The sequence below is a fragment of the Neodiprion lecontei genome, chromosome 6, assembly GCF_021901455.1.
Source record: "Neodiprion lecontei isolate iyNeoLeco1 chromosome 6, iyNeoLeco1.1, whole genome shotgun sequence".
Classification (NCBI taxonomy): Eukaryota; Metazoa; Arthropoda; class Insecta; order Hymenoptera; family Diprionidae; genus Neodiprion; species Neodiprion lecontei.
The window spans coordinates 30,395,321-30,419,246 of record NC_060265.1 but is presented as its reverse complement, the minus strand read 5'-3'; the positions used below and the strand labels follow the sequence as shown (position 1 = coordinate 30,419,246).

The 23,926-nt window shown below is 48.5% G+C and overlaps 1 protein-coding gene across 7 annotated transcripts in view; it reads left to right on the top strand.

Moving 5' to 3' along the window:
* The window catches only part of LOC107224420 (nucleolysin TIAR), a 310,510-nt gene that overhangs the window by 211,629 nt on the left and 74,955 nt on the right, over nt 1–23,926 (top strand). Inside the window, exon 1 of one of the 7 annotated variants that reach the window (XM_015664459.2) lies at nt 2,767–3,193. The exons of the other annotated variants lie outside the window; for them this stretch is intronic. Coding sequence (XP_015519945.2) covers nt 2,992–3,193 — 202 coding nt within the window. The 5' untranslated portion in view covers nt 2,767–2,991. Of the gene's footprint in view, nt 1–2,766; nt 3,194–23,926 lie in introns of those variants that run through there. 7 annotated transcript variants of the gene reach the window in all.

Here is a 23,926-nt window from a genome sequence, read left to right as displayed (position 1 = left end):
GCAGCGTATGCAGGCAGGGAGCCAACGGTCTTTCCCTGATCTCCGTTCGGTTGTCTGTCGAGGGACGGAAGGTTCGAAGCCTGGGGCTTGATCCGAAATTAGGAGAAGGTACAGGGCTCACTCCGAGGGGACGAAAGGGTCGAATAGCCCCGGGGTTGCGGGGCGGGATCGGTTTCGAAATTTTCATCAATAGCACCGCGGAGTGGCGGCGGGGGTGGCGGGGGGGGGGGGGGGAGGAGGAGGATGAAGGGCAGGGGTAGGGGGAGAGCCACTCTCGACCGGTAAAAAGCGTTAGTTACAAATCGCACCGAGCCGGCGAGCGAGTTCGTATTAGGGGTAATGGGCATTATCTCCATCGATCCCGGCTCAGCTCCTCCACCCCCGTTGCCGTTCCACTCCCCCTCCCTCCGTTCATCCCTCACCCCCGGCCATCCAGCGGCAAAAACGCGGGAGAACTCGTCCGTTATGGGTTTGGAGCAACGGGCTTCGGGATGATCACGTAGATGCCCGGATGCCCCTGCTGGATTCCCTGACGCCAGGGATTCCTCCTCGTCTCCGATCTCGTCGCGGCCGAATCTTCGGGTCATCGGCCGTCGTCGCGACGCCGACGCCATCCGAGACGCACTTGACACACCGACCTGCGAATCTGCGGTCGAAGCGGATTCTTCTTACACCTCGCTCTGTTGCCGCTTGAGGATCTATACGCGAGGCGAACAGTCCGCGAGGAAATCGCCCGAAGCAAAAGCTCGAACGGTTCGACTGAGGCTTGTCAGTTAATAAAATCCAATCTTAAAGGTTAAACGGTCATACGGAGGGGAATTTTCACGGCACTGAATTTCAACTACGGACACTTCGTCGGTTGGTGAAATAAATCTAATGTATAACAATCTTGGCAGAATCAATGAATGATAAGAATATCATTCGGCAAGAAAGAAATTATCGTTATTCCGTAATACAACCGCTCAGACTTTTGGAGAATTTATTCACGCAGAATAAAACGAGCTCTTGTTCTTCGAAATGGATTAAGTAATACGGATTTAATTGGGAAGGAATATGAGAATAAAGTGATTTCTAGCTGTGATTTTTTTTTACTTTTTGCTTAAAAATCTTCTTGACTCGGCTGAGAGCCTCTTACATTTTCGGGCTGCGTTCGCCGGGAGCTTGATCGCTACGTCGTTAATAAGGAGGTTAAAAGAGGAAAGAAAATAGATAAATAAGCCCCAACAATAGAACCAGCTGACTAATTCCTACTCGAATTATCCGCTTATCGCTCAGATCCGCAGATAATAGGCTTATCTCTGTGTCTTGGTAGCGCGTTTGTCAATGTTTCCGGCCTTTTCCTCTCCTTCTCTCTCTCTCTCCCTCTCTCTCTCTATCTTTCTCTTCCACTCTCCATCGTTCGTACCTTGTGTTTCTTTTCTCGCTTCGCTCGCTTACTTATTCCTTAATTCCGGCATCGCGCGTTCCGGCATCAACCATCTCCGAATTATCACGGAGTCGGCTCGAATTCCTCGGGGATCGAGATCACCTCTTTCTGCGGGCACGGATATGCCTACGCAGCCAACACGCGAGAAAGATATCCGATACCAGCGGCGATGAGACCTGTTGAGTATCCCGCGTCGACACCTTTATACGATATAAATTATTGGTCGGATAAAAACAGAGTGAAATTCCCCCACCGAACCCCGCTCGTATCTTGAATTGCCTGCGTGTCCAGTTGGAATTTTCTTTCCTGCTGACGACGGCGGTACGAGCTTCTGTTGAAATTATTCACACACTTACGTTACACGTGCTGACGGTTGAAACAAGGAAATTCCAGGAAGACTTTACGTTGTGCGGGGAAACTATTTTCACGTCATTGTTTAATTACATTAAAGTATCGAAATTAAATATACGTAGTTACGTTTTTGTTTTGTCTTGGAAAAAATTATTTCATAAATTTTACGTACGTACACATCCGTCGAACACGTTGATTCTATGAAATTGATTAAATCCAGTAACGAAAATTAGGTGAAGAGAGAATTAAAAGGATAAAAAAAATGAAACAAACAACAATTTTCCCCACCGATCAAAGTTCAACGGCGAAAAAGAATCCTTCTACGTGCAACAGCTGAGATTCGAACCTTGCCTAACGTTATCATAGTCAAAGGCTTGCAGGTTTTATACATCGACGCGTATTGTCAGCGGAAAATAATATCCGTCGACGCATCAATATTCCGTGGGAGATACTAGCGGTAGGAAAAAGTCGTACGCGACGATTACTGTACGTTACAGAATCGCGCCATGTACTGAAATCCGGCTGTCACCTGGAAGCCGAGTCGTATCGCTGCGTGACGTAGGTATGAAACAGAATCAGCGCGGTCAGCCGCGTCGGGCGTGTAAACATTATTACGTATCAACACACCGCGTGACCGTGTGTGTTCGGTGAAACAGCTCCTGGTTGCGCGAGTGAGCGAAACTGGAATATAGAAGCAGCGAAAAGAATGCGCGTCGCGTCCTTATCTCCGCTACTCCGCTTCTCCGCTTCTTCGTTTCGCCGTTTCGCTCCAACTCGCGTCTTACAATTCCGACCGTCCGTTTTCACGCCGAATAACAACGATTGTCCAGCAAGCAGACCTCCTCGGCTATCGCGGTACCCGCGTCGCAATCACAGGCGGGCAAACAAGAGGCACCCGTTGACTCGTGACGCTTCCGTCCTCCGCTTCCGGTCCGCCGACCGCACCGTTTCCTGCCGTGCCCCGACGCAGCGCTAGCCCGACAAGCCGTCGCGCATTCGCGCTATCGTCTCCATGCGGTACGCCAGCCTTTCTTGCAGGCTACACCACGCGGTCCGTTTTCGCAGCGTGGCGAAACGGTGAAACGGTGAAACGGTGCTGCGCAGTTTAGTGCAGTGAGTGCAGCAGCGAACGGATTTACTCCTCTACACACCCCACCCCGCCCCACTCCTCCCCGCCCCCACCACCACCCCTACTCCTGACTACCGAGGATCAGATGGCGCTCTCCCCTGGGAAAAACAAGCTGAAAATGGGGGGTGCTGGCCGATACTACGGGGCCTATCTTCTCTACGACGTCGCCAACTCCCGGCTGACTTCGCTTCGCGCCAAAGTTCCGCCGCAGGCAGCTTCGGGTCTTGGTCCAGCGGTGCTGCCGCTCCAGGCGTCTGCAAGCTCACCTGTTCACGTCCAGAATCCCCGTGAGTTCGTCACACGCGCTTTTTCTTTGTTTCTTGTTTCTTGGTTTTTTTTTTTTTTTTTTTTTTACTCGCTTTCTTAATATTATTTATAGCCAGCTTTGCGGTGACTCGCACTCACTCGAAATACGAAGGCTCTTTGGTCTCGAACGCGGGTTGCGCTATCGCCCCTCGTTTCCGCGTGCGATACGCCTTATCAATTTTCTCGGCATTGTAACGAGTCCAAAGCGTGGATGTTGAACCCTCGATGACCGTTGAACGCTCCGAATTTTCAATTCAACGCTCCGTTTGCTCGGGCTGATATGCTCGAACCGCTTTTTACAATCTTACATGTCGCTAAAATTTGGTCGCAACTTTTTTTCATACGAATTTCGAACGGTGATTTATCGTTGTTACTTGATCGTTCCGTCGATCCGAGAATAAAAATATTTGAATTCTAATCCAACGACCAAGTTATCATTACCGATAGATAAACTTTATCTGAAAGTAGAATTTAGAAACATATTTAGCACGTGCTAGGAAAAACACGTAGAATTGGAATAATCTCACGTCGTTTGACCTGGATAAACTTTTTTCCCCCGTTTAATGAACACACGTTTTAGTCGCGACGAGTGAATAGGTAATTTTTCTCTGCCACATTAAATATATATAGTAATCCCGGCTTACGGTTCGCGAAAACAAAAACACGAAAATTGAAAAGGAAAACAATGACTCTTGTGGTGAGCTTTTGATGAGAATAAGGCGTCTGATTTTCCGACCGCTGGTTTTAGTGAATTAATTATAACATTTCGAGGGATGCGCCGTGGCAACTCCCGCGAGGATATGCACGCGGTTTTTACGGCGAAACCGAGACCGCGGGCTGGGATTAAATGGTAAAATATCACTCGGTCCGAGGACTCCGGTGCTTGCAAGCTCCGGCATTTGAGAGTCGGAGAGCGAGAGAGGGAGAGAGAGAGAGAGAGAGAACGATGGGACGAACGTGACCGAAATATTATTACGTATATACCTAGCTTATACGGGGCGCCGTAGCAGAAGTCGTCGAGTCTAGATTCGAGAGAGCGGCTTATACGCGACTATCCGAAAAATGCGAGCCAAATAAAACTCCCTTCCCGGTTCTCGGAAAGGCTTAAGACTTCCTCGAGGTTCCAGCAGGGAGTCGCGGTTTTCCGCAGTCCTCGATGTCCGAGGTTTGTGTATTTTTCCTGTTTTGTTCCGTCGCGGCGCCTTTTCCACTCGTGCAACCCTGCAGCTTTCCGTGCCTGCCATTGCTTTCTGTGAAATCTCATTTCCGCATGGCCATGTTCAACGTATTTCCATCCTTAATGAGCCTCGTAAAGAATAACATAATACGCGAAATTAACAATTAAGAGCCGGGCGTTCTGTACCCGAGCAGCTACCGAGGCTGCGGGGGGTGGTTCGTTGGTTTTACTTCGCGTATAACCGGCCCCCGTGTAAGCGAGGGTAATTAACTTCCAGCCCGTGTAACGCCGGTTCACCTCTTCTCAAAGCGCCGAGCGAGAAGAAAGCCTCGGTGTACCTACACCCCACTTGACCCCAAGAAAAAAAACACACCAACGTCTCTGACGTTTCAGCCAATCTTTTATTACGGGAACTCAAATCGCTATCTCGATTCCTGTCGTCGTAATTTGATTTTAAAAAATTCAGCCTTATTCCCCTCAATCCGATCAACGGCTACCTCTGGGGTGAGAAAGTAATTCAGAATCGATTCGATTGTCAGGATTTTTGTGCGTCCTTCAACTTGACAGACTTGTTCGGGTAAGGTTTTAGGAAAAAAAAAGCATACAGGTTTATTCTCATCACAGTTATTGGGCTTCTTTTCACGCAAGCATTTAAATTGCCGTCCAATATTTGTATACTATACTATTTTGCATCAGCTGGCTTCTTCCTGCATTTTATACCCATGATCACAATTAGGAATATCAAAATGATATAAAAACACGATAAAGTTTGTTCAAAATGACGTTTCGCGTGAAGAATAACGGACGTGATTGTAGGCACAAGTCCTTGGACGCGTGTCGCTCGGAATCAGATCGACAATTGGAAAGCGCGAGCCGCAGAGCTGCAGATTTGCAGCAGACGGATTTTAACGAGCTATTGTTTCCGCACTGAGAGCCAAGAAGTTTTACGACTGGTTACGCTTGCGGACGGATCGAGCTCGCTAGGTTTTAATTAAGATAAAGGGAATACTTCGATCCGAAGTCGGGCAGTTGGGTCGGAAAAACGGTCTCGGTTATTTCCACTCGTTCCACTCTCGCTCCGTGGTCCGGAATCCCGAAACCTAGATCATGTCCCTTGGCAGACGTAAGGAGGCGCAGAGGTTGGGCTTGCCGGGTGGAGCGAGCATACGTTAGGGGTTCGTGGTAAATTCTTATAAATCAAAAGCCGACCTCAGCCGCCGCCCGTGATGGGGGATGAAAAAGAATGGTGAAAAAGCGATGATTTACTCGCGGGGCGTTCGTTCCTTCGTTCGCACCTTGAACGAGAAACTTGTCCATCTCGCAGATTAACAAGCCCCGCGCAACGTTTCGCCGGCGGTATGAATTATCATCCGTAAACATTCCGTCTCTCCGATATTGTACAAACGCTTTCTGGACCGTCGCTTGGCAGAGGAATTCAGAAGGAGGGACGCGCCAGCTGCGGGAAAATTTTCTCTGCTCGATAGTTTTCTCGGTGTCGTCGCAGCGCGCGGTTATTTATGCGAAAGCGGCTTAAAACAACCCTCGAGTTACCCCGCTGCATCCGGGCCAGCTTCGCGTGTGCTTCCCCTTTTGTTTGAGCCGAGTTAATAAATCACGATTAGTTTATAAATAGTTGGCAACAAAGTACAGAACCGACTCTTATAGCGTCTTGTTATGCCACGGACAAGAGGCCGAGGGAATTGGTAATTATTTTTCGCAACCTTTAAAGGTTGCATCGAGAATCGACGCCTGTAGGTCTGTAGGCATATCCGCGACCTCGAATTAGAAAAGAATTAGGCGGCAATAATCGCCGACGGATATATACAACCTGTCGCGCAAATGTGAGACTCCCATTAATCGCGAACACCCGTATATAGGAAGGGATGGGGCTGCTTCGACGGGGATATCGATAAATAAATAAATATACAGCCGGGGGTGTCCCGCGGAATTTTATATTCGCCGAATGCCCCGCGATCCGGCGGCTGTATCGAGGAATATTCAAACAGCCATTACTCACATTTTGCATGAAAAATTTCTATCCTATTGGCGCGAGTCACGCGGTCTCCGGATATTATTCGGGCTTCTTCTTCTTTTTCCTTCTTTTTCTCTTTCTTCTTCCAATGGGATCCGCTCGTATTTTTCGTATACCCGTAACGCGAATACCTTATTATTATACCGTTTTTGGCGTTGCTTTCTTTCCGCCCAAAATCGTCGCGTTGAATTTTATACACGAACAGAACAAAACGCGATAAGCTGCTTCCAGCCGCACGGAGATATCGCTGAAGAAAATTTAATCTAAAACTTGGTCAGCTCGCGCGACACCTGGAAACATTTATCTGGCCTAACGACGCAACTCCGTCCCCGCAACGCTGCGGTTGGAAATCCACGGAATCAGTAAGCCCCCCCCCCTCCTATTGTCGGCATCGTTCCCCGTTTTTTGTCTGCACCACCTTTTTGAAAAATGGTACAAATTTTTAAAAATAAACGCTCGCGGGTCACGCCGATCGAAGTTAACTCGAAGACCAAGCTATTACTAAATTCTGTGAAATCGTTTCGGTTTCGATGACAATTTTAACAGGAATTTCAATAGAATTAATCGTTCGTCGTTTATCCACCGCGATTGAAAAATGTTTGCCCTTTCGCTTGCCGACACCTAAAATAAATATCTGACAAAGTTTTCTTTGAAGCGGACTAAATTACCCGAGCAAACACGTACTTGGCGAAGGGGCCGAGGCTTACATGTATATCCTTGGGGCGAATAAACAAGGGCGGTTAGCCGTCCGCTACGCAGATCGGGAAATTGGGGCTGCTGATGCCGCGACGGCGACCGTTCGTGAGTCAGACCCGCCCCTTCCCACGAGCCGAACGGGGGTTTGACCTACCCCAACGGGGTCGATCTCAATTCCCGGTAATCGTCGCCGAGTCTTGTACGATTCGGTTCGAGTCGAGGATCGACGGGGTGCGCGATTCCCGGAGTCTCGGAGTCTGTGCTGCGACGTGGCGGCGGCTTGGGGGTGGGGGTCAAATCGGCCTCGAGGCTTTTATAATAAACGCGTCCGAATTACAAGTTTCATCAAAACTTACACGGTGAAAGTAATTAAAGGTATTCGTGTCCTCCGGTAATTAGCTCGCGGCTTTACCCTCTGGCGCATATATATGTTACAGTATATAAATATATACACATGTATATATGTATATATATATATATATATATATATATATACAAACATGTATTGCAAATATATGTACATAATACGAGTACCCGCATTTCATGGCACGCCATGCTTTTAAAACTAATCGCTACGCCGGGCACACATAAATATAAACCGTCCCCCGCCACTCCACCCCCTACCCCGTCAACCGCGACGACGGTAGGAAACTTTGCGGACATAAGTGTCACATTGTTATTAGATGTAGGTATAACGGTATGGTTATACATGTGTGTGTACATATTTATACCGGCTTCTGGGTAAATAAAAGTCGGGTATGTTTGCGGTTGTGCCGGGGGATGACGAAGAGAGAAGGGGGGAGAGGCTGGTGCACAACCCCCGATTCAACCCCCACCTCGACATCTCTCGCCCCGTTCCCCTATATCCTTGTTACTTCACGACTCGACGTTCATAAAACTTTTCCCTCCGGCTAATATCCGCCCCCCCCATCCCCCCCAACCCTCACCCACCCCCTCCCTGACTTCCGCCAACGGCACAAAGCTCGCCGCTGTTATAATATATATATATATATATGTGGATATATGTATATATTGTATATAATGTATGTATATGTATATTACATAGCGATATTGGCACCTGGCACTGATTCTTCCACACAAAACTAAATTCAAATTGCATTCTTTTATACGATTGCGCCCCTCCAGGTTGTTGTATTTCACGTTGTGTGACGACGATGATTGGAATTACGGTCTAGAGTCGCATGTGTACGTATATCGACGTTTCTTGAAAGTCATAGGGTGGATTCAGTTTTGAATCTTTCCAAGAGAAAATAGAAAAAAAAAAAAAAAAATTCTCTTCAATTGAAAATTAGGAATTGGGCACACGATCCAGACGAAGAAAGATACTTGAAACACGAGAAAGGGATAAATAAGAGAAGAACAATAACTAGGAATGGAAGATAAAGGAAGGAAGAGAAGGACGTGGAATTCCCTGCGATACTTGTGAGAAAGAAAAAAGGAGAGAAAATTATTCATACGAAAGTCTGACTCTCCGCATCCGCAAAGGTCAATTTATGGGCTTTAGCCACGGTAGGCCGGAGTTCGAGTTTCCGTATTTGAGCTTAGGCCCCGGCGCTCCGCGTTTCATCCCTCGCTAGCCTGAGCAGTTCTCTGGGAAACTTTTCAAGCGGGTACATAATATCAGCTTTTAAAGCTGGAATTTCCATTCGTAAATACCGAGTTTAGCAAGGTGTACCTAAAGATCGTTTCAGACTTATATACGCTGATTCCGAAGGGGATGTTTTTTTATCATCCCCCCCTCTCTCATTCTTCTCTATCCCTTTTCCTGTTGTTTGAGCGCTGCTTAAAGCCGCCGATACCGTATAACGGATGAATCGACGACAGACTGAATATGCAATTGATATCCCTGAAAATTCTCACTCCAACAGCGAATATCGAATGCTACGGTTTTTCAGCACGCGAGGAACGGACCGCCCTTTTCCCCTTGGCATAAAAATTCACGCCATTTCAAAACAGCAGGCCGTTGGCGAGTACCGTTTTTGTAAAAAGCCATTTCCGATTTCAAAGGCAGACCGCTGTGTGAACACAAATCAAATTGTCCGAACGAGGGGTGCGGATGAATTTTTTGAATATTTCATAATCACCGTTAGCATACTTCGACCGAGCGAATTCACATCAATGTAATTGTTTGTCGAAACCTAGTAAACAAAAGGGGATCCCGCGTTGATTATTCGAAAAATCAATCAAACCCCGCTCGGCGTGATCGCAATACCTACGACTCTTGAGATAGAAATTACAGCTAAACATTCAACACTCCGGCTTTCTTCGACTCGAACAGCTTCTCAAATCTCAACCTAGCGGATTCCTCGAGGAAATTCCGAGCTGCATTGCATCCATTGCATTTCTCCAGGCTCCGGAGCGCAGGAAGCGTCAAAGAATAGTCGGGGGTGGAGAGAGGCGGAAGCCGGCGGACTAACTGCCTAGGCGGTAGTTAGCGGCTAGACGACGACGACGACGATGCCGGGGGCGGCACGGCAGGGCGAGTGCGGCGGGGAGATAGGTAATTCGAACGGGGCTAACCTGGGCTAACCCGGCTAAGCCGACGGGGGCCGATCCGCGACTCGGTAAAACGGGAGCAAAACGGTTAGATTGAAGAAAGTCGGGTTGGCGAACGGGTAGCGGAGTCGGAGGAGGGGGTGGGGGAGGGGTAATAGATAGGGTGGCCCGCGAATACGAGATGAGCCCCGGAGATGAGAGCGCTGCGCTAGCGATGCGGCCGTGACTAATTCGTCAATTAGGCTAAGCCCGCGGCGGCCAGCCCGAAACTGAAAATCCCACTTTGGGGACAATAATTTATCAGAGGAAGTCGGCCCCTCGGACAATTTTTCCTAATACCTCCACCGCCGCCGCCGCCGCCGCCGCCACGCGGATTCCCCGTGATACCTCTCTACGGATATTAGTCAACCGGGCACGCGTAAATTATAATCCTCCCTGGTGGCCTCGTTTTATTTATCCCCCCGGATCTTTTCCTCCCTCGGCTGCAACGCGGCTCGATGCCGCGACGACACGGCGTTACTTCGTCGTCCAGCTTCTGGCGTCGTTCCTGAATTTTACGAGCGAACCTTTAGGTGTCAACCGCGGTAGCGAATTCTTCCCCCGTCGTTGCGAAAGAGCCAAGATCACCGACGCAACCGACGCACGCTTTTGAGTTTCAACCCTTGAGATTTTCGATCGACGGTTGCGCGTCCGTGTAATTATTATTTAGCGATTAGTACGCCGTGAAGCTGTTGGCAAAAGTCAATTTACCGCCTAGTTACGTAAATTAGATTGTTACAGGCGTTGACAACTTGTGGGATATGTTCGGTTTTTTTTTCTTTTTTTTCATCTTCTTTTTCCATGCCCCCTCTGAATACGAGAGGCGACGCAACGCCGGGCTCACCAGACTGAGCACAGTTTCATAAATTCTCGTTTGGATAATTTGACTTACAGGCATTTTATATCCGCCTTCACTCCTCGGTTTCACCCTCCCACTCTCTCTCTCTCTCTCTCCCTCTCTCTATCTCTCGCCCGTTATTGCGATGGCTGAGAAAAGCCGGCGCACATATTTGCCGCAGATTCTTCCAATTTACGTTTTCTTTTTTTCCTCCCTCTCTCGGGTCCCCCTCCTTCCGCACTCGCCCTCCTCCTTTTACCGAGCTTTTCCGCAAGTTCCTTTCTCCTTTTTTCCTCCCTCTTCGGCCAGGGATGACTCGGCCCACCTCGTTCCTTCTGCTTTATTCTAAACGCTCGACACTCGCACCCTCGTTTCACCCTTACGCAGACAATCCTTAACGCGTATTTCCTCCACCCTCCAAACCCCCCACCCGAGATTAGGCTAAATTCCCGCAAGCGATTCGGCCTAATCACGCTTCATGGAAGACGCGCTGTCTCGTCTCAGCGACGCTGCTTTGGGGAGCCGAAACCAAAACTGGATCAATTTTCATATCACCGAAAATTTTCAACGCTAAACTTCCGAACGAAATTTACGGGTTTTTTTTTTCAAACAACGTTTCGCCCTTTCCTACCCTCGGTGCAGGAAGAGGGGGAGGGTAATTCACCCTGAACGTCGGCATGGGCTCGCACACTACGACGTACCGCCGCAATACATTTGGGACCTGTACACCGCGCATAGTAAATGGATTGACCAATATTTGCGGGCTTTTGGCAAACAATCAAACAAACAGGAACTGTTTCCCATGCTCGAACGCTAAATGTTAGTTAGCGCAGCTCAGGTGTGTGTCATTCCCATTAGTAGTTGCGGTGATTGTCCCACACCGACTACCGTGCATATAACTACCTTAATTTTGTACAACGTTACATGTATATGTATGTTATATAATATAGTTTCACCTGCACATTATTCTGAAAGTCTATTGTTCCTTCTCAACCACCGTGAAGTTTGACATTCACTGTTTAAAACGTTCGTTGTGACGTTTCAGTCAGAATTATCTGGTGAAAAATTTGTTCGGCAAGGTGTCGGAAAAGGAATTGAAAATCTGAAATTCAATTCTTCTATACAATATTGGTATCGTACAAATGTTTTATAACTACAGTTCGATTCTTCTATAAGGAATTTTTGATACTCCTGTATGAAATATGTTGAAATTGTGTCGAAAATTGCCGATACACCTGTTATACGGGTCTTGAATTTCAACATCGTCGATATTTTATATCTACGTACATAGACAGGAATACGTACGAAAAGTGGTTACAGAAATCAATTGTAGTATAAGAAGTTGCCTTACTCAACTGAAACAACAAAGTTGCCGTTGGCATGGCGTCAGCTTATTTCTGCTGTAGGTAATTGCTGCAATTACAATATCCAACAGTCGCCGTCGTTTATTTTGCGGTAACTCGTTCGTGCAGTAATGTATTATATACAATTGCAACAACTGCGCTTTCGCCGAGAATGAATCAATACCTCTTGACTCGCGTAACCGGTTTCAAAGAAAAACGCTCGTCTCACGAGCTTCGAAATTTTACTCGAAAATTTCTATTTCACACAATCGGCTTAGGTCACCTATATTATACTCTGATTCAGGAACAAACTTTCCCTTCCAAGCGGAATCTCGATTTAAGTAGCAAAAATTCAAACGAAACGCGCTCCCGGGCATGGCGAAATAATAATATCGGGCGGGGTCCGAGGGAAAATACAGGGACGTGTGTTTAACGCGTTAATAATAACCGCGTATACAAGGGGCAAATATAACTCAACCGCTGTGACCGAAATTTCGCTAATATTCAGATAATTAATGTGACAAAGGGGCGGGGAACGAGTCTGGCTTTGTTGCACTTTGCTTGTGGGGCGGTTTTGATTCGTGGTGCGTCTGCATTTGGAATTCGCGACGCGGGGAATCGTGGTATTTATATTCTCCGTGAGGGGATGACGAGAAATGAAATCGGGGGGGGGGAACGCGGAAAGCGGCGAGGAATCGGTCAGCTGTCGCTTAAGCGCGAGCGAAATTCGGGTATAAAAAACAGCGATCATCTCGCGGGCGACATTCATATTCATCCGACGTAACCCTGCCGAATAATTATACATACAAGAGAATGGCCGGGGGCGGAAATCGCAAGCGAATGGATGCAGCGGTTAACAATATTACCCGCTGGTGTACCTACGCCTCGGATTTCGGATTTCAAATTATTTGCTTCACGCCGCCGGGTTTGCTTTTGTTTCAATGTTGACCCGCCGCCCCCCATTTGCTTAGTTATTATTCGACCGAGGATAAATCTTCCACCCTCCCACCCCCGGTGGACTTTTTTAGGGTGAAGATATCCGCTGATTTGATCCTCTGCTCGTTGGTCTTGAGTCGACTTTGAAAGGCACTCCAAAACGCAGAACAAGACCGAATTTTGCTCGAAACGTGGTCCGAGAGTCTAGCTTTTGGATCGAGACACTGATCCATACGTTTCGGCATTCTTATTTAATCAACCTCTTGTGCTTTACAAACACAATCACATCGGTGGGTAAGATCTGAGCGGAAGTTACGGAAGTAAACAGAATCATCTGCCGACGAAAATTTCCTGCACCACGGTTAAATTACACGTTTAATAATGCACTCGACGCACAATTTATTCACTTTGATTCGATTCGAGATTGAGATGTTGAAATACATACCTGCGTATAATGGAGCTATCAAGCGGTAACTTTGTCGCGGTAAATTGAATTTTCACTGCCGGGTAAAAATTTTCCACTCAAGTTATAATGAACCCATTCGTTACGTAACCGCGGGAGATTAATTGCGTAATTATACGGGTGAATTTTTCACGGATTGAATGCTCGATGAAAATAATAACGCGGGGGCAGTTTTCTCTACCCGATAAGAAGAAAAGAGAACACCAGTGTGAAAAAGTTGAAAAATCAGCATTGTTCCTAGCTGGGAACTTTTCGTTCCGTTTTCCGCTATTTTTCGAAACTCTGATTTGCCAATATCGCTGTTCCCGTAACGCGGCGTCGCGTCGGTTGCCATGAAAGCGAACGAATCCTAGCAAAGTTGAGACCCACTGAATGGCTGAATGTGTACCCGGGCAGCCAAACTCGTCTCCAGAGGCGGAGGAAACGGCAGCCATTTCCTGGTGACGCCGAGACGCCCGGGTACCGACTGAATGGCTGCATATCCCTGAAATATTTCGGACATCCGAGGGCGAAGGGGCAGCGAAATACCGGCCATCTTCTTTCTCCTTATCTTCCCTTCGCCCCAAGTTTAACAAACATTCGGTCCGAGTCCAGGCGAGTCTGCAAAGATTTCTGGAATCCTGGCTAAGGATTTCCGTATAAGGTCGAGAACCTTGTCTCGTCTGTTTCTGGAATCCGCAATAACGAAACAGCCAAAATTGCAAATTATCCGGATAACAATTAGAGGCGGTAAATTCATTGCCCACGGTGTATAAAACCCAGCGAGGTCCAGAACTTGGCAATCTTTCAGCGCGGAATGTTGGGAGCTTTTTGGGTCGAGGTGAAAATTACAGACAAATCAAAATCTTGGCCAGACGGGGAGACAGCTGGGTGAAAATTTGCGGACCACGCGATGCACGCGGAATTCGCGTCTCCGTCGACGAAGGTATCAGCCGACGACGATCTCGACGTATCCGAGAGGCGACGAAATCTCTCCGCAGCTCACTTGGCCGTCCAGGGGTTCTGCAACGGAGCGAGGAAAGCTGCATCCTTCGGAGAGCTGTAAGGGACGAGGGTCGTGGTAAGGGGTGAAAAGGGGGAGGGAAGAGAGTCTCCGGCGCGAGCTCAGCGATTCTCTACTCGTCGGTTTTTTCCCAAGAATTTTTTGCATCCCACCCCGCCAATATTTGCTCACGGGATCGTTCGGCTTATCTTGGCGGGCGGCGGCGGCGCGACGCGCGGGGTGAAAGCCAAGTTGGTTCTGATTTGTGCAAACTCGACTACCGCATCGTGCCCGACTCTCCTCCCGCTCCCGGGCTTACATATTCATCGACCCGTGGTTAATTACGATATTGGTCCCAAGACGTCGGCCGCCTTCGTTCCGCACGCCTCGAAGTTACGGACGAGTCGCGGGACGGGCCTCGATCCCGATCGATACTACCTACGCGGCTTAGTCGAGGCGTTTCTGATGTAACCGCGAGCCCAAGCGTCCCGCCGTCCCTCACGTGTGTCGCCTATCTATGCGTTATTTAGCGCGGATCTCGATCATGCCTGCCGCGTCTATCACCGAATTCGATCGAAAGACGACGACGAATATGCAAACGGATATCCGCCACCCTTCCAACGGCCAGCGAGCGGTCTTATCCTGTATCGGGAGCTTCTCCTTGCCTCGTTGGAATGGGATGCGATGGGATGGGATGGGAGGACGGCTCTGCGTCGCCTCTGTACCAAAGGTGAAAGCCTCGCGAGTTATGGTGCAGCTCCTCTCCCTTGGTGATACCGCGCTCCCTCGCGATTCTTGAAATGTCTTAACCCCTCCTTCTCCTCTCCCGCTCTTGTCCCATCACGGGTTTCATCCATTCCACGATATATAGGTCGGGGACTCGAATCATTTTCGCGAACTTAGACGTCGCGGAAAATCGACGGCGCAGGTAACGGGAACTCGTTTTTCACTCGTGCAATTTTCGGCATGGTGGTTAAGGAGAATCGTGCGGTCTACTTAACGTCTGCATCTGTTATTCGTCTCACCGCATCTCTCATGCCAAGGCTTCAGGTGTGAATTATTGTTTTCTGTCACGCCGATCCGGGTATTCTTCTTTGGAAGATGCGACAAAATCGCAGTTCAGCCTTTCCGTGATATTCTATTCGGTTTGTTGATCAGCCGATAATATAGTATAGAAGTAACAGTCGTTTCTCCGCAATGTGACGCAGTATCTTCAATGATTTCAGGTTATAACGATCTGTTTTGAATTCTAACAATTTCCATTTTTTCAAAAACCGTTCAGTATGTGTTTTTTTTTTTTTTGTTCTTTTCACGTTTTTCGACTTTCGAAAATTTTTAACCGAAAAAATCTCCAGTCTGTTATTCGAGACGGTAATAATTATCTCAGTCCGGGTATTTTCACAACAAACATAGTCGGAACATGAACACTCGTTCCCTAGTTCGCGAAAAATCAATTTAAAAAGAAAATCAAACATTTCATCCACCGTCGATCATAGATTATACATGCTCTAATAATCTTTTCACAAAATCGCGTACGTACCAGTACACGAAACGGTGTACCGTTGAAACAACTATTATCTCTCCGGGGATGTGAAAAAAAGAAATGCTGAGAAACAAAAAAAAAAAGAAAAAACGTACGGAAAGAAAACAAACATGTACGCGGGATGAAAAAAAAAAAAAGAAAGAAAATAGCGAGAAAGAGAGGAAAAAGAGAGAAAAGAAAAAAACATCATCAGCAGAACGGGGAAGTGCAGATGAGCAAAAATTTTTCACCGACAAATATCCTTCAATCTAGCTGACGTGTACGTACATGCATATGGGTATAGGTATAGGTATATACGCAACCCGAGCTCGTCCGCAGGCAGACACAAAGCGTAGAGCTCAACGGTAGATTATTACGCGCAGGGGTTGGTATGTTATTCGGGGTGAAGCGCGGAGCGGTGCGTAGGTGGAGGTGATGGGCAGGCAGGTGGATGGTCGTCTCGCGGGGCGGGAGGGAGGCGGAGGGGGAGGAGAGAGAGCACGTGACCGGCATCCCCATCGGCATCCCCTCTGTATTCGCCGATTCTCTTTCCGCCTTTTTCGCTCCCCGTCTTCACCCCTGCCGGATTCGCCGAGCATTCAACCGCGTTTTTTCCTCCGCGTGGCGCGAGCCGGCCCCGTTTGTTCTATTCCGGATTTTTAAGGTTTAACGGAAGACGGTTGAAAAACGCAGAACTTTATACGTTGTTGAGTTACACCGCGGCAGCGGCGGAACCGCAGGGCACGAAGCTTTCATTTTACGCCCCGATTATTTTCCTCGATTAATCTATAATTCGATGAATACCACCACCGACCACCGCTGCCGGGTGTTCGCTGCAGCCCGTTTATTATTTCTGCGCCAAGTGACCCCGGGGTTCAACCAACAAATTGATTACTTTCATCCTCCGCGGCTGTCGACCCACCCTTCTCATTAACCTTTCACCGTATTCATGCCGCTGTAACGGCGATCTCGGTCCGTGTGACGGGTAAAATTTTGCCAGATAGATTCGCTGCTCGAATAACAAAGGTACGGGAATTTTTTTCGAGTGGAAACTTACCGCCCGAATGGATGCTGAAAAATGCGAAAAAACGTAAAATTTCACATTTTACTTCACGATCAAGGTTTATAGAAGGAGAAAATAAACGACAGATAGTGAAAGTATTAGAGGGGAATGAGAGAAGATAAAAAAAAATAAAAAATTGAAAAGAAAAAGAAATATGGCAACCGAGACACGGAGTAAGACTACTTTGTCAGTTTTCATGATTCTCATAAAAGCGACAGCGTATAAGGGTGCTCATATATGGTTTTCGGAGCAGCGGCTTTCCCTCTATTCCCTTTCTTATTTCCTTCTGTCTCATTGTGCTTAGAGCGGAGCCACGTGTCCTAGGACATCAATAAAAGGTTCTTCGTTCCCTCTCTCTCTCTCTCTCTCTCTTTCTCTCTCTCTCTCCTCCTTCCTCTTCCTTGATCCGTTGGACCGAGGAATTGCGAGAGAGGCTGAAGAGATCTTCCCGGCTGCCATGCACACAAGTAGATCGCGAACGAACGCACGAACGGCGTTACGAAGGGCGGATCGTGCACGTGTGTAAGTACATCTACCTGCCGCTCGTAAATAACGGATGCCCGCAAACATCGCCAAACCAGAAGCAGCCGTCACACGCGTGACTCGTGACTGAGGGGCGAATGCAGGGGATCGAGTTGCGGGCGGTAGGAGAGGGGGATGAAACTTGGGGTAAATAATGCAGCCCCTCAATGTCGACACCTGGCTCTTTTACTTCCCCGTCCCGGTGACTCTATGCCAAAAGATACATACGCGGGATTTAGATAAGCATACACTGCAGGCATCAAGCAAGCGCCTGTCGACTTCCGCTGGGATATTCTCTCAAGGAATTACTAATCTCGTCAGGCGAAGTAAGAATTTTTAGGCTTTACCATACTTGGTGATCGAATGTGACGGGAAAAGTTTCATTCTTTGTTGAAAAATTTGGGAAAGGAAATAAAATAAAACAACTTTTATTTTATTCGACCGAAAAATTTGCAGTAACAACAATTTAGATTAATCATCAATTGAAACCACATCTGTTTGAATCGACGAAACATTCCTTCGGACGTGTAACATAGCCGTATTTGATGAAAACAGGAAATAAAAAGTTTTACTCGTGTGTGGGAGGATTGTTTCGTTTTCAAACAATTTCTCATGCTGCGATGATTAAATCTTTTCCTTTATAAATAGAATTTTACAGTGAGTTTGCTTTTCATTATTCTAAATCCTGTGTGTAAAGCGTAAGCGTATGGGCACGCCATTTTTTTCACAACCGTTTTCCTTTCTTTATATTAGAAAAAAAGTGCCTCTCTTTTTTATCGATCGCTTACGCAACACGCTCACCAGGGTTAGGTATACTTTGAATTCCTTGGTTTCGTCTTATTATTGCGACATTTGTCGCGTTACCGCGGTTATCTTCGTATTATCACACGTACGGTCTTTATCTTTTGTTGCGGGTATTCTTTCCGTTGTTTCATTCCATTTCTTCTTGGTTTTGTCTCCCATTCAGCTTACACCTAGTCCGGCTTGAGTGTATATTTCCCGGCGGCGCAGCCTATCGCCGCTGAAATTTTGCGGGACTCGAGGAATACCGCGTCTTTTTTTCGTCCTTTCGTTTTCTCCCACCATCCCAGGTATGCCGTACCTACAGCTGCCCCGATAAAACGCCGCGGAGCGATAAACGCGTCAGCAACGCGAGAGAAGTTCGAACGCATTTTTCAGCTATCTCAATTATCTTACCACGAGTAAAAGTACGAGGTAAAGAAAAAATAAACGTACGCGCAAACGTACGAATAATTTCGAAATTTGTCAGATACGAGAAATTCCTTTGATTTCATTATACGTATAGTATAATACGAACCGCGAGCCACCGAGCAACAGTCGGACAATTTAGAGGCTTAATTTTGTCGGAAATTCCTATTATAATCTTCTTTGAATTTGCATTCACCCCTCGAAAACGGTCATCGACATTGTTCGGCTCTCTGCCGCTTGTATAACCGCTGCATGGTGGGCACTTGTGTATATAATTCCCTGCGGGAATCCTATTTGGTCGGTTGAAAACGCGGGGCGATGGACGAGCAGCAGACTCGAGGAGTGGAGAGGGATGGGGGGTGGTGGGTTAAATGTGCGCACAGTTTCGAGGCTCGATTCTCTGCCTTTCCCAGCACTTTCCGTAATCAATGGGTCCCCGTTGATAACGGGGTTGCGGCCGGCTGCAGCGTGCATTTCGGTTCTCGAAAGAGAGAGAGAAAGAGAGAGAGAGAGAGACGGCAGCTCGATCCCACGAGCCGGAGGCAAAGCGGTAAAAATTTGGCGGGGGGTGATTTCATCGAGGAGAAAAGAAGAACGACGGGCTTCCGGGTAGCGCCCAGTCACACACACACACACACACTGCAAACGCAAGCAGCATCCGCTCACACCACAGCCGGGGGCAGAAAGGCGGCTTGCTGGCTCGCGGTTGGCGCAACTAGGTATAAAACATTCAAAGGGTTGTTTTTATTTCGGTTCCCGATTCAATGCATTCTATAGTACGAGCCCCGCCGCACTTCCTCCCCCCGCCTGCATTTCAAATTGATGGATTTTACCCGGAAAAACCTACCTTATACATATATATATACACTTATATAGATATAATACACCCACCCACCCCACTAGACCCCGACGCGGATCGCGCGTCGCCCTCGATTTAAATAGTTTTGTAGAATTTCAAAGTTCGTCCATCCCAGCCTCGGGCCGACCGCAACGGCCGCCATCCCTGTCACCCTCGGCCACGTGCGGCTTTGCCTGCACCCTGCGTGCGTCGGGGGGTTGGGCACGTGCTCTGCCCCCATCCACCCCCCAGGCGACCACCTAGCGAGGAAAGTTTTCCCGCCTAATAGTTTTCAGCTGTGTCTTGGCTCCAGGCCGGCTCGGATCCGTCTCCTCAATCTTGTCTTATCCGGCCCTACGGAACGATAAAGCTCCGGCATCGATCGGTTTCCCGTCCGACTTTCTTATTCCGGCTCCCTCGCTGCACCGACCGATCTTCCCCCAGCCCCTGAATTAAACACAATCCCCGGACCTTTTGTGCTCCGTAATGGACGACGCTCGGGTTTATCGCCGTTACAGGTATAACCTGTTAGACACCGCCGACGTCGAAGCCGAAGTTTCCGTCGCCCTCGAACCCTTCGGCTACTCGCTTCTTGCGTAACGATTTTAATCACTCTATCATTAGCGAGTTTCCACCTATTACCGAACAATGGAAATTATCCGGACCCTTGGCCTCGACGTGTCACTTTCTTAGGGCGGTCGACGGATCGAGTCGAACTTCCGGGTAGAACGATCCCAAAACCTGAGAAGCCGAGGCTTCGGGATAATGTTTGATGAATTATTCGTGACTCCTGCATCTCTGCAGTCCGGGGTCTGGATTTATAGATCGTGTATATACAAGCTTTCGTCGTTCGATTCGCCGTTGCGGGTGGTGAACGCCTCCCGCACGGCTCCTTGGACTCGCCGGTTCCTAAATCATCAGATAATTACTTTGGTAATTAATTACAACTCCGTTGGTCCGTGGACCGGTTTCCGGGTAAACGAGCTCCGCGTTCCTCTTCCTCACCCCCCACCCCAGGGGCGGGGAAAACCGCCTTGCTCGACGAGCCGACCGAGGGGCGAGGATCGAGAGAGGAGTTCCGGATATTTTTCCTACTATAAATCACTTACCGATTTTTTACCCCCTCGCGACCTTTCGTGCGGTCTCGTCGTTCCGCCGACCGGGATGCCGCGGGACGTCCTCAGGTCGAACCGCCCTTCCTGCACCCCGGGCCGAGCTTAGGAACTCGAAACTTGTTTAAACTCCCGGTGAACCGAGCCAACTCCGGCAGCCTCCTGGCCCTCGGGAACTTGTTCGTTTCACCTCTCTGATCTGGAAACGATCGGGAGGACAGGTCGTCGCCGCTTCGTCATCCGTAACGCGGTATACGGAAGACGGGAGGCAGGTGCAGCAGGCTTCGGGGTGACAGCCGCCTCCCTACGTGTCACGCATGCAAAGTTTCACGTCCATTAGTTAATTGTAGCCTCGGCTAGATAGCTCGGTTATAGCCAACCCTCCACCCCCCCCCCCCCCCCTGGGGTCCGATAACACAACCGGTGCCGGCGGGGGTGGAAAATCAACTCCCGTGCAGGATCACCCGTCCAAGTTTTACCACCGAGAGGTATAGCTTCCTCCGTTAACGTCGTTCCCCGGCACTCGTCCCTGATCAATGCAAGCAATCAGTCTTGCCGACGACGACGCCACCCCGACCCAACCCTCGAACCACCCTTCCCCGTTCACCGCCTCTAACCCCCTGCAGGATGTACGCAATAACCCAGTTCGAACTGCAGCCTCAATGCCTTGGACGAAGTGAACGTTTCACGCAATTTTTGAGAGGCGAGTACATGCTGAGTGCACGATTTTTAAGAGGAAATTTCACAATCACGATTCTTTATACTTTGTACTGATTTTCCTCGTATACTGTACATATTTACCTCTAGCACCGAACAGAGAATTTTATTGCCGTTCTTTGCTCGGTGGTGAACTTTTCCAAACGTGAGGAAGCGTTATTGCGATCTCAGATTTTGAACACACGCGCGCTCACGATCAGTGTTATAAACTTCGAAATTCGAGCTTTCTGACTCTCCGTCTGACCGAAATCGGGGACATGTTTAGGACGACCTTCTATCTCGCTGAATAATTTGTAGGTGAGTAAATTATTGCGAGAAATGAGATGAATGTAAAAATTCACCAAGTCTCGGGGTGTGAGGAGCGGTGAAAAGCAGAGGTGAAGAATTGGTGGATTGAAGCGCGGGTCGATTCGAAAAATTAATTAGAATCATTGAAACGGTATTCTTGGAAAAAGAAATAATAATAACCGAAGCTGCCCTTTGCCTTTCATTAGTCCGCCTCTCGGTCCTGGCTAAATATTATTTCACGCCGTTTTGGCGGGGTTTTAATGTAATCACTCGAAGACACTAGGTACGTCAGAACCCCGTCGTATATTACGAAGAAAGTCCCTGTAGAGTCGCTGGCTGATTACCAGTTGCAAAAAAACAAGAATTTAATTCAACGACTTTGAAGTTTCAACATCCCCCGAGGTATGAATTAATCGCCTGCAACTCTGCCGTCTATACATATATATATGTAATCCCACCGAAAAAAAAATTTCCGAATGAAGAAAACGAACCGCGGGAGATCGGTTTTGAAAATCGAGGATCTCCCGCGTCCCGGACGTTAATTCCTCGGGCAATGATCGGTCGGGTTCACCGGGAGTCGGCGGCAGCGCCGGTGTCGTCAGCACGGCATCCGCGGCGGTGGCGATAATGTTGCGAATTTATATTCCGAAGGCGATCGAGCGGAGGTGCTGAATGTGCACTCTTGGCCACGAGCGCCCTCCTCCTCGCCCCGAGTCCCACCCTCCACCCCCCACTTCGCCGCGCCACGTCGCCGCGCTCGGAAAGTGACGGCCAATTTTTACCGATGCTTTTTCGCCTCTTGTTTTATCGTCTCCCTTTTTAGTTTCCGATCCAGCGTCAATTTGGGCTAACCGCGCGGAGCCAAGCGTTGGCGTTACACGGTATCGGTCGTTGCGGCCGCACACTCGTGGCTTTCCGAATCCGATTTCCGCATCGAGGTTGGAACTCTGCACGTATCCGTGTATACAAGGTATACAGGAACGCGGGGACGCCGGGGAGTAATTGATCACATCGAATGAATTTCCTTGGTAAAAAGGTGAGGGGTGGGCAAGAACCGACTTCGGCATCGTCCCGCCGAGGCCTCGGATAGTTTTTGCCCGAGTAGCTGCCGCGGTGCTCGGGCATTAACATAACGAGAGATTAATCACGCGAACGTGTCCTCCGTGGCTATAATTACCGGCTAACCTGAAACAGAACAACCCTCGGCCGAGGCATATTCGCCGGACTACACAGCTGCGGCACGCGAGGATCCGAGTGGACGACGGCTCGCATTCGAAATTACAAAATTACGCCTCTCTACCAAATCTGCGGCGATTTTCGCGCGCCGAGGTGGAATCGACGAAGAATTCTTCACCCGTCAATCACCGTTCGAACCGCCGTCGTCGAAACCGTGCAGCTCTGTACAGCGAAGATAAGAAGCATCCATCGTCATCTCGGCCATAATTTACACTCTGGCTGGTCCCCTATCCTCCCCTTCTGTTCCCCTCTTCGCGCACTTCGATTTATCGAAGAAGCCCCTTGGTGTTACACCCCCGCTCCGGCCCCTCGTCATTTACGACCTGCGTATATAGATTTCAAGCCGAGAGTGTAACGCGGGGAATCGAATGTTGAGAGATGAAAATTGGAGAATTTATCGGGGAAAAAGCGGAACGTATGAACAAACAAGAGAGAACGGCGAGTCTTCGGAGCTGGAGAGGATTTTTCTCTTCTTTCTTCGGCGTAGGTCGATCGCCGTCCGCGTATCACGGAGGGGCGAAAGCTCGGACGCCACTTTGTGCTGCATCGACACGAATTTGTATCCCCCTCCCCCCGACGGCCCATCCCCTTTCACCCTGAACAACGAATCCGACGTACGGCTGGGAACGGCCGGCAAGGTTGTTCAAGGTTGATCGAACCGCCGGGGGTGGGAGTGTCACAATCGCACCGACGGCCCCCGGGCTTCACTTGTAAAATAGCCAATTTGTCATCAAGTGTTTTCATTGTGCGTACGATAATATACTTCGAATCGCCCCATTGTCGTCACGGGAATTATTATCATTGTTATCACCGTTATATTCCGTCTTTATTGTCCGAAGACGCTGCTGCGGAGGCTCTTCCTTCACCGATTATTACGCGCTGCCTTGCAGTCTGGCGTTTTTTCAGCTATGAAAATCATCGCCGAACCGGCCTCAGGATCATCCGTGCACATTCGTGTTTATAATAAGTGAAAAAAAGAATAGACGAGAGAGGAGAGGAAACACGACGTGTTATATTGGCACTTAAGACTTTCCCCTCTTCTTTTCTTTCTGCATCACGCAGCGTGGAAAATGTTCCTATAAAATTCTGGAGACTATGGCAAAATTTTTTTTAGAGAACCCACTTCGCTCGACTTATCGTTTTTGCCGTTAAAATGTAGCGTTAAACCTCCCGCCCTTCTCGCG